At 39.0% G+C, this 10,961-nt stretch overlaps 1 protein-coding gene and 1 pseudogene across 1 annotated transcript; both read right to left on the reverse strand.

Annotated features, from left to right (window-relative positions):
* Positions 1-5,372, reverse strand: part of LOC107469224 (protein ROH1-like) — a 47,159-nt pseudogene extending 41,787 nt beyond the window's left edge.
* Positions 5,373-5,378: 6 nt separating this feature from the next.
* On the reverse strand, positions 5,379-7,033 carry LOC127742839 (protein FAR-RED IMPAIRED RESPONSE 1-like). The gene is made up of 5 exons (XM_052255568.1): positions 6,684-7,033; positions 6,089-6,596; positions 5,919-5,969; positions 5,678-5,758; positions 5,379-5,492 (listed from the first exon to the last, which is right to left on the reverse strand). The coding sequence occupies exons 1-5, from the start codon at positions 7,031-7,033 to the stop codon at positions 5,379-5,381; spliced, it is 1,104 nt and encodes a 367-aa protein (XP_052111528.1).
* Between the last annotated feature and the right edge of the window lie 3,928 nt (positions 7,034-10,961).

Here is a 10,961-nt window from a genome sequence, read left to right on the forward strand (position 1 = left end):
CACACAAACTCATAGTAAAGTCCAGAAAAGTGAATTTTAACTAAAAACTAATAAAAATATACTAAAAACTAACTAGAACATACTAAAAACATAATAAAAACAATGTCAAAAAGCGTATAAATTATCCGCTCATCAGGGAACACCAACCCTTTGATATTCACCAATACGTCTTCCGCAACACCCGTTACGGTTATTATGCTTTTATCTGCTAGGACAAATCTTGCCGTCGACCTTTTTAGTGGTGGCAACTTCAATATCCGGTAGACGGAGAGCGGCATGATGCTAACACATGCTCCGAGGTCACACATACAATCTATAAATTGAACTCCATTAACGGTGCAAGTGACCATACAAGGGCCCGGATCATCACACTTCTCGGGCAATGCTCCCATTAAAGCGGAAATAGAACTCCCCAATGGGATGGTTTCCAATTCAAGAATTCTATCCTTGTTTATGCATAGATCTTTGAGGAATTTTGCATATCTAGGAACTTGATGGATAGCATCAAAGAGGGGGATGGTTACCTCAACTTTCTTGAACATTTCTACCATTTTTGGGTCGAGTTCTATGTGCTTTCTAGCTTTCTTTGCAAGTGTTGGAAATGGAAGTGGTTGAGCAATTTCTTCTTCTTCCAAGGTTCTCTTGGCCTTGGTTGTCTCCGTTGTTGGTTGGGCTTCGTCCTCAACTATGACTTGTGGTGTCTCCTCTTCCTCTACCTCTTCCATATCTATTCTCTCCTCTTGGGTGGTTGTGATAGGATTTGAGTCCTTTGCTTCCTTCTCTTTTAATTGTGTTCCGGATCTAAGGGTGATGGCATTAATGCCCCCTTTGGATTTGGTTGGGGTTGAGAGGGAATAACACTTTGGATTGGGGGTTGAGGAGTGGGGTTTGATGGTGTATCCATGCGTTCAAGAAGAGCTTGTAGTGTAGAGGTGAGGCCGGTAAGACCGGAAGCAAGTGTGTTTTGTAGTTCCTTTTGGCCTTGGATAATGGTCCAGAGTGTTTCGTCTTGGTTGGAGGGGGTGGTTGTATATGTGAGTTGAGAAGCTTGTGATTGGTTGGGTGGTGGTCTTTGATGTGGTGGTTGGTATGTTTGGTAGTTTCTTTGTGGGTTGTGTTGGTTGTATGGTTGATTTTGTTGGTTGTATGGTCGGTTTTGTGAGAAGTTTTGTGAGTTGTTGCTCGATCTTTGACCTCCTCCGTTGTTGTTGTTGTCCCTATTTCCTTGTTGGTGATTGTCTCTCCAATTTTGATTATGATACCCACTCCCTTGATTGTAGCTTCCTCCTTGATAAGGGTGCCCTTGGTTAGAATTACCGCCTTGGTAGTATCCTTGATTGGGGCGATCATAGAAATTATGGGTAGCCGCCAAAGTGTTGTCTTCTTGAAGGCTTGGGCACTCATCCGTGTAGTGAGAATAGCAAGAACAAATTCCACATACTTTTTGAGGGACCAATTGTTGGTTGTGTTGTTGAGGGGGTGGGGGTTGTTGTTGGTATGATTGAGGTTGTTGTGGTTGTTGTTGGTTCAATTGGAGTTGCCTCAAGATGGATGTCATTTCGCTCAAGGATTGAGTTAGAGCGGTGGTTTCACTACTAGTTGATACCTCATTCACGGTTCTTGGATGGTTGACTCTTCGTCTCATATGTTGATTGGATTCGGCTAAGTCAATGATGAGTTGCCATGCCTCCTCCGCTGTTTTATATTTGGACAAAGAACCATTGCTAGAGGTGTCCAAGAGAGTTCTATCTTGCTCTCGCATCCCTTGACATATGTATCCAAGCAATACTTGAGTGTCAAGCATGTGATTAGGGCATGCGTCTAGTAGTTTGCGAAACCGTTCCCAATACTCGTAGAGTGGTTCCGTCTCACCTTGCACAATACAAGACATTTCCTTCCTTAGCCTATCCATCTTCTCCGGGGGCAAGAATTTGTCCAAGAATCCTCTTCTAAGTAGGTCCCAATCGGAGGTGACTTCACTAGATAGAGTGTATAACCATTCTTTAGCCTTGTTCTCAAGAGAGAAAGGGAAAGCAAACAACCATATAGCAACCTCATCGGACCCTTCCCGTCTAGTAGTTGAGCATATGCGATGGAAGTCCTTGAGATGTCGAATAGGGTCTTGTGCGGGAAGCCCATGAAACTTAGGTAGGAGGTGGATCAAAGCGGTCTTCAATTCAAAGTTAGCATTCAAGTTGGGGTGAGTTACGTGAAGGGGTTGAAGGACATAATCCGGTGCACCCGCTTCCTTGATGGTAACTCTCCTCGGAGCATCCATGGTATTATTACCTAAAACAAAAGAAGAATTGTTAGAGAGATTGATGGAAGTATGACTAATTCCTTCTTTGAGTGACGGTTCAATGTTCACTTTTAGTAAGGTGGTTGAGGTGGTGAGAACCTCTTCACCTTTCCCAAACTTTAGCCGCCTCCGAGCTTGTCTAATATGAAACAAAGTTCGTTCTATTTCTGGATCAAAAGGGACTAAGCTCGGATTCAGTTGTGAACGCGTCATGCAATGAAGGGGAAATGAAATTCATGGTAACGATGAGGGGTTAGTCACTTGAACAATTTACAATGAAATGTAACTATGTACATATACACACACTCAATCCAAACAATAACATGGCACACTAAGCAAATTCCCCGGCAACGGCGCCATTTTGATAAACAAAATTTAGCATGCCGATTTAGAATTCAAAGATGAATATGATCGTGAGTATAGTCTAATCGACACTTAAATTCCGTACCAAACAATTCTACAATCTATATCCGAGAGTACTAGTCTCCTGAGTCGTCCTCCCTTGGAATTGCCAAAATGTGCATCTTATTGATTAGAAAGCTTTGTTAGGATTCTTTGAAAGTTTTAGCAAAGTAATAGGAAACAAACAATCAATCATTAAAAGACTTGGCTTAGGATTGGCATTAGAATTTCTATCCTTATAGTTCTTTCAACGATGACAACAATTAGGCCATGCCTCATTTAGTTATCCCCTAGGTATAGAGGAAAGTCAAATGAAAATAATCAACTTGAGTCACAAGTCCTAGCTTCACCTCATAGGAATCTAGCTTTAGTGCACTCCAAGTCAATTAGCAATCCCTAATTCCAAATCAACAATTGACACAACTATTCAACTTCTTCTAATGGTCCAACCCTATGCCAAGTGAGAAATTTCTACTCTATAACTAGTGTTGATATTTTATCAAACATTTGATGAGCAAGAAAGAAAGTCATAGTAAAATGAAAAGAAAAGTAGAACTAAAAGTATTGCAACACAAGGAACTAACAACAAGTATCAAAGAGCAACAATGAGGATCAAATTCTCAAAGTATTGATGAAATCCAAAACACAAAGTTGAATTCTAGATCTAAGAGAATTTAGCAATTATAACTACTACTTGAAATTGAGGAAGAAAATCTATGACATGAACAAAGCAAGGTGAGAATTGCAATGGATCTCACCAAAGAGTGATTAAAAATTCAGAAATTGGAAGAAGAAGAACCCTAGTGAGAGCTTGAGATCTCTCTCTCCTCCTCCAAGAGTGTAACTAACTATCCCTCAAAATATCTCAAATCTAGAAAATGAACTAAGTGTCTTTAACCCTTGCTCCTCTGGTCTTCTTAAGCTTTTCCCGCCAAGGCATTCCCCAAAACTGGGATCCCTAACCAACTCCACGCCTAAGTCACGTGGCTTCTTAAAAAAAAATCACATTCGAACATCGGCGCGCACGCGCAAGGTACGCGCGCGCGCCACAGATGCATTTTGAAATGTACGCGGAGGCGTGACGTACGCGTGCGCGCCCAAGAAGATCATGGCTTAGCCGCTACGCAAGCCGACTCGTGGCTCGACTCTTGGCTTCGGCTTCTAGTTGTTCTATCCACGCGGACGCGTTAAGTGCGCACACGCGCCCATGCTGAGATTTCCAAGGCTTAATTCTCTTGCTCCCTTCCTTTGCTCCCATCCTCCTTCTCTCTTCCGGTCCATCCCTGCCCTATATTCTGGAACCACTTAACACACGAGTCACGGCATCGAATGGCATCAAGAGAAGATTAGAAATGTATCTATTTTAGTGCAAAATAAGTATGTTTTCATCCATGGGGCAAAACTAGGAAAGGAATGCAAATTCTTGTATTTTCATGCAGAAAGTGTGTGGAATCATTGATAAACCTCTGAAATCAGCACAAGATAAACCCTCAAAATGGGGTTTGTCAAATAGTTCTGAATTCCTCATGGCAGCAGATGAATACACCCAATAGCTTCTGAACCCAATCAATTGAGAGCAATTCATCATTACTCGTGAATTCAATTCTCACAAACCTTCAAAAGTGGAATCAGATGGATTAAGTGCAAAATAATGAAAGCATCATCTCACTTCAAAGCAGAACTTTAAAAGTGAGAGTCACAGTTTTATCGTAAGTCCAACGCAAACTCACCACAAGACTGCCATTTTCCAGGCTTGTAGTGTATCTGAGACAGCTTCTTTAAATCGATCCTTATAGCGGAGTATTGCCGGACCGCCAAAAGTGATGCCAACTGATAATATTTTTAATTGATAAACTCTTATAAACTGATAAACAAAACCAGTCATTTACCATCCAAAGGAAATGCTCAAGTAGGGCTAGTTCGAACTACACATAGATCCAATCCATGCCCTGAATTTCACAAACACTAAAGTAATGCATCAAAGCAAAACTCCATGAAGAGAAACATATCAATAGCATCACAGTCACATTAATCGCATTATTTGACTTTTCTAAAGTCAAAACCAATCCAAAACATATTAAGATACATAAACAGCATAAAGACAGAAAATTCACAACCACCTTCTTATGCAAGGAAACAGGCAAGCATTGTTTATAAGCCTAAACCAGTACAAGTCATGTGATGATAAATAAATATTTGGGCCTTAATCATTTAAAGAATCTTTACAACTCATGAAACAGCTTGAGTTATATGAGAAAGTGGCAAGAAATTTAACTTTGTTAACCAAAATATTCAACTTCTTGGCAGTTATTTCTCTCAATAACTACATAGAACTGCTATAGAGCTTTCTTTGACATGAAGCTAGCAGAGAATTTGATAAGTAAATAACTCAATTGGAACTTCAAATTGCATAAATTAAAAATATAATATATAGATTATAACTCTATAGCTTTTTGTTGTTGATGACATCATTCAAAAGTCCAGCCCATGTATTGCTATCACGGGGTCCACTAGAATACGACGAGACATGCGAAAACTGAGGATATGATGTAATTCCAGCAGTAGAAGGATATTGGTTGAAGTACGCCATGCCATTTGGAACAGGATGAAAAGGAATAGGGAGGACTCCACCATAAGGTTGATAAGGAAGGACCACTGGATAATGATGCATAGGATACTATGGCAATCCTGGTATCTTGGTTGTGGCTGTATCTGGAACTTCGGTCGCTTCTATTCCTGATGTGTTGGTCTTAGCTTTTAATGTCTCTTCACTTAGACTGATTTCTTCGGTCTAAACATAAATCACAATTTTTAAATAATTACAATACAGAATTTATGCAAAGTGTTTGTCTCACTCGCCATTAAACTCTCGGTTGCACTTATGGTATTGGATTAATATAATTTAAATTCAAACTAATACTTTAATTTTCCTTCTTGAATTATCTAATATAAATTATTAGATATGCAAAATGTTACCTTCTGTCGACTTTTTTTGCCATTTGCTCTAATTTTTGGTGTCTCTGTCAATTTAGATACAGACTTCTTGCTTCCATAACCCTTGAATTTTTTGTAACAGAATAATAAGAAATAATATAAGCACTATGAGAATAATATGTTGCAAATTTGAATTGAAATGACAATAAATTTGATAGATGGTATAACATGGACAAGTTCTTACTTTAAAATTATTTTTATTGTGCACGGGTATATTTTCTACTGATTTTGTGTTCTGAGAGGGAGTCCGTTTATTGGCATCACATTCTTCAACCTGCTAAAAAAAGTTTTAAAAATTGCTCAAAATATAGCATTATTTAATAGTTTTGCGAAAGACACTAAAATAATAGGTAAGCATAAAGTATATCCTTAAGCAAGGCATTATATTAATACCATTGGTTCATCTTCAGCATTTGAGTATTCGGCGGGGGAGTCCTCCTTGGCGAGTAATGGACATGTCCTAATGAAATGCCTGCCTGACTTACAATGCGAACATCTTCGCCTCTTTTGCCCTTTTGGAACCTTTCTTGGAGCCCCTTTTGACTTCACAACAGCTGGATCACCGATTAGCGCTGAAGTGGGGGAAAGCCTCACTTGTGCATCACCTTTATTTTGCACCTTCGAAATTAGCTTAAGTAACTCACCTGAGATTTCCCTATAGTCTGCTGAATTTTTGGAAGAAATATCACAAAGCTTCCAACAAATAGATGCCATTGCACCGCGTCTAAGTGTGGGCGCTATATCATCAGCGGCGTCTTGCTCGCCAATTGAGCATATAAAATCACTCTTTGCATCTCTTGTCCATCTTTTCAGGATAAGAGATGTAGGGACGCAATTTGCATTGCGATGCTTCAAGACCCCAAAGATGTGGGAGCACGGTAGTCCACGAGTCTCAAATAGCCTGCACTCACACGCAAACAGGTCCTTGTCTTTATTGTAAGACACTTTAAATTCCCATTGCTAATTAAAATACTCATTCGTGCTGTACTCAACAATATCTCCACCGTTTGGGCATTCAGTCACATTTAAAGCACCTGCTGCTTCTATCTCATCTTTCACAAGTTTAAAAATATTTCTAGTATAAAGTTCAGTAGCTTGTTTCTCAAAACTTTCCAAGCACGTAGTCAAAACAGGAAACTTATAAAAGGTGTCAAAGTCAGCAGTAAGATGGTTGTTTCGGTAATGCCTTAGTACTTCACTAAATTTATGCATGAATTCAAGGAGATTGATTTTACTGTCAACATAGTTCTTCAATAATGAATGAATTCCCTCACACTGTGATGTAGTTCTTATGCGGCCAAAGAAGTGCTCCCTCAAATATGCGGTAGCCCACTTCATTCTGTCATTATAAATGACCTGGACCATTCATTCTCGGCAAGTCCGTATTTGGATATGATCTCATTCTATCTCTGTTCAAATATTTTTACGGTAAATTGTCCATACAATAATACACTAAAATCATCCCAAAAATGCTTATTTTTTATATTCTGTACCGCATTACGATGGAGATGCCATGCACAAAGGCGGTGTGGTATACCAGGAAATACTTCTAAGATAGCCTCTCTCATAGCACGGTCTCCGTCTGTCACAACGCCTCCGGGTAGTTTTCCTCACATGATTTCCAAAAATTCCTTCAGTGCCCACTTGAAAGTTTCGGACTTTTCATCTGAGAGCAGAGCGTTGATGAGCGGATAATTTGTACGCTTTTTGGCATTGTTTTTAGTATGTTTCTAGTATGTTTTAGTTAGTTTTTAGTATATTTTTATTAGTTTTTAGTTAAAATTCACTTTTCTGGACTTTACTATGAGTTTGTGTGTTTTTCTGTGATTTCAGGTATTTTCTGGCTGAAATTGAGGGACTTGAGCAAAAATCTGATTCAGAGACTAAAAAGGACTGCAGATGCTGTTGGATTCTGACCTCCCTGCACTCGAAGTGGATTTTCTGGAGCTACAGATACCCAATTGGCGCGCTCTCAACGGCGTTGGAAAGTAGACATCCTGGGCTTTCCAGCAATGTATAATAGTTCATACTTTACCCGAGATTTGATGGCCCAAACCGGCGTTCAAAGTCACCATCAGAATTCCCAGCGTTAAACGCCGGAACTGGCACAAGGATGGGAGTTAAATGCCAAAACTGGCATAAAAGCTGGCGTTTAACTCCAAGAAGAGTCTCTACACGAAAATGCCTCAATGCTTAGCCCAAGCACACACCAAGTGGGCCCGAAAGTGGATTTTTATGTCATTTACTCATCTCTGTAAACCCTAGGCTACTAGTTCTTTATAAATAAGACCTTTTACTATTGTATTATAAATCGGGGTAGCTATCTTTGTTCTTATGCTATCTTAAATCATTGGGAGGCTGGCTATTCGGCCATGCCTAGACCTTGTTCTTATGTATTTTCAACGGTGGAGTTTCTACACACCATAGATTAAGGTGTGGAGCTCTGCTGTACCTCGAGTATTAATGCAATTACTATTGTTCTTCTATTCAATTCAACTTGTTCTTGTTCTAAGATATCACTTGTTCTTCAACTTGATGAATATGATGATCCGTGACACTCATCATCATTCTCACCTATGAACGTGTGCCTGACAACCACCTCCGTTCTACCTTAGATTGGGTGGATATCTCTTGGATTCTTTAACTGGAATCTTCGTGGTATAAGCTAGAATTGATGGCGGCATTCAAGAGAATCCGGAAGATCTAAACCTTGTCTGTGATATTCCGAGTAGGATTCAATGATTGAATGACTGTGATGAGCTTCAAACTCCTGAAGGCTGGGCGTTAGTGACAGACGCAAAAGAATCACTGGATTCTATTCCAACCTGACTGAGAACCGACAGATGAATAGCCATGCCGTGACAGGGTGCGTTGAACATTTTCACTGAGAGGATAGGAGGTAGCCACTGACAACGGTGAAACCCTTGCATATAGCTTGCCATGGAAAGGAGTAAGAAGGATTGGATGAAGACAGTAGGAAAGCAGAGAGACGGAAGGGACAAAGCATCTCCATACGCTTATCTGAAATTCCCACCAATGAATTACATAAGTATCTCTATCTTTATCTTTATGTTTTATTCGTATATCACCCATAACCATTTGTGTTTGCCTGACTAATATTTACAAGGTGACCATAGCTTGCTTCATACCAACAATCTCTGTGGGATCGACCCTTACTCGCGTAAGGTTTATTACTTGGACGACCCAGTACACTTGCTAGTTAGTCGTGCGAAGTTGTGTTTATGCCATGGTATTGAGCACCAAGTTCTTGGATTCATTACCGGGGATTAGTTGAGTTGTGAAAAGTATTGATCACAATTTCGTGCACCAAGTTTTTGGCGCCGTTGCCGGAGATTGTTCGAGTTTTCGGCAAGCTTTTGGTCCGATAACATCAGTGCCAAATTTTTGATCCGGCAACAGCACCAAGTTTTTGGCGCCGTTGCCAGGGATTGTTCGAGTTTGGACAACTGATGGTTCATCTTGTTGCTTAGATTAGGTGTTTTTCAGAATTCTTAAGAACGAATTCTAGTGTTTCATGATGATCTGTTGAAGTCTGGCTGGCTGTGAAGCCATGTCTAATTTTATTGGACCGAGGTTTCAACTTATCATCACAAGAGCTTGTTGATTTCTATCAATCTTGCTGTTGGAGCAATGATCTGCTAAGGCTTGGCTGGCCATTGGCCATGTCTAGTGTTTTGGACCGGAGCTTTCTTTGAAAGCTTGGCTGGCTATGAAGCCATGTCTAATTCCTGGACCGGAGTCTTAGACTAGCATTGCAATGATTCCTGGAATTCTCATTAAGAATTTTGATACCTTTATTTTCTTTTTCCCACTTAATGTTCGAAAAATCCAAAAAAATTACAAAATTATAAAATCCAAAAATATTTCTTGTTTGAGTCTAGAGTCTCATATTAAGTTTGGTGTCAATTGCATGCATTTTTCATGTGTCTTTAGTGATCTTCAAGTTGTTCTTGATGATTTACTTGCTCTAATCTTTAAATTCTCTTGACTTGAGTGTTGATGTTCCTCATATGCATTCTCATTTTGTTAGTGTCAGTAGTTTACAAACTGCTAAGTTTGGTGTCTTGCATGCATTGTTATTTGATTTTAGTTTCATTTTGATTATTCCTCTTTATTAAAAATCCAAAAATATTTTTAATTTGTGTCTTTTCAAGTCAATAATACAGAGAATTGAAGATTCAGAACATATAGCAGAGGAATTATACAGAAAAAGATGGGCGTTCAAAATGCCCAGTGAAGAAGGCAAACTGGCGTTTAAACGCCAGCCAGGGCGCCTGGCTGGGCGTTTAACGCCCAAAAGGGTAGTAGTTTGGGCGTTAAACGCCAGAATGTGCACCATTCTGGGCGTTTAACGCCAGGATGGCACAAGAGGGAAGATTTTGTTTTCAAATCAAAATTTTTTCAGGTTTTCAAAATTTTTCAAAATCAAATCTTTTTTAAATCATATCTTTTCAATCAAACCTTTTTCAAAATCAATTTCTTTCCATTTTCAAAGATACTTGCTATCAATTAATGATTTGATTCAACATTTCAAGTATGTTGCCTTTTCTGTTGAGAAAGGTTTAATGTTTGAATCATATCTTTTCTTGTTAGCCAAGTCATTAATTTTTAAAATCAAATCTTTTTAAAATGTTTTTCAAATCATATCTTCTCAATCACATTTTTTTTAAAAACCAATCATATATTCTTAACCACATCTTTTTCAAAATAGTTCTCAATCAAATCTTTTTGATTTCTAATTTCAAAATCTTTTTCAAAAATCACTTTACTTCTTTCTCAATCTTGGTTTTCGAAAATCAATTAAAGTTTTTCAAAATGTTTTTTAAAATCTTTTTACTTAATTTTCGAAAATTTCTTCCCCTCTTCTCACATCCTTCTATTTATGGATTAACACTACTCCTTAATGCACAATTCGAACTCCATCTTTCTTGATAAGTTCGAATTCTTCTACCTCTTCATTCTATTTTTCATTTCCTCTGACACCTCAAGGAATCTCTATACTGTGACATAGAGGATTCCATATTTTCTTGTTCTCTTCTCTTTCATATGAGCAGGAGCAAAGACAAAAGCATTCTTGTTGAGGCTGATCCTGAACCTGAAAGGACCTTGAAGCGAAAGCTAAGGGAAGCTAAGGCACAATTCTCTGTAGAGGACCTAACAGAAATCTTCAAAGAAGAAGAACTCATGGCAGCCAAAAACAACAACAATGCCAACAATGCAAGGAAGGTGTTGGGTGACTTTACTC

This window comes from Arachis duranensis, chromosome 10 (assembly GCF_000817695.3).
Source record: "Arachis duranensis cultivar V14167 chromosome 10, aradu.V14167.gnm2.J7QH, whole genome shotgun sequence".
Taxonomy (NCBI): Eukaryota; Viridiplantae; Streptophyta; class Magnoliopsida; order Fabales; family Fabaceae; genus Arachis; species Arachis duranensis.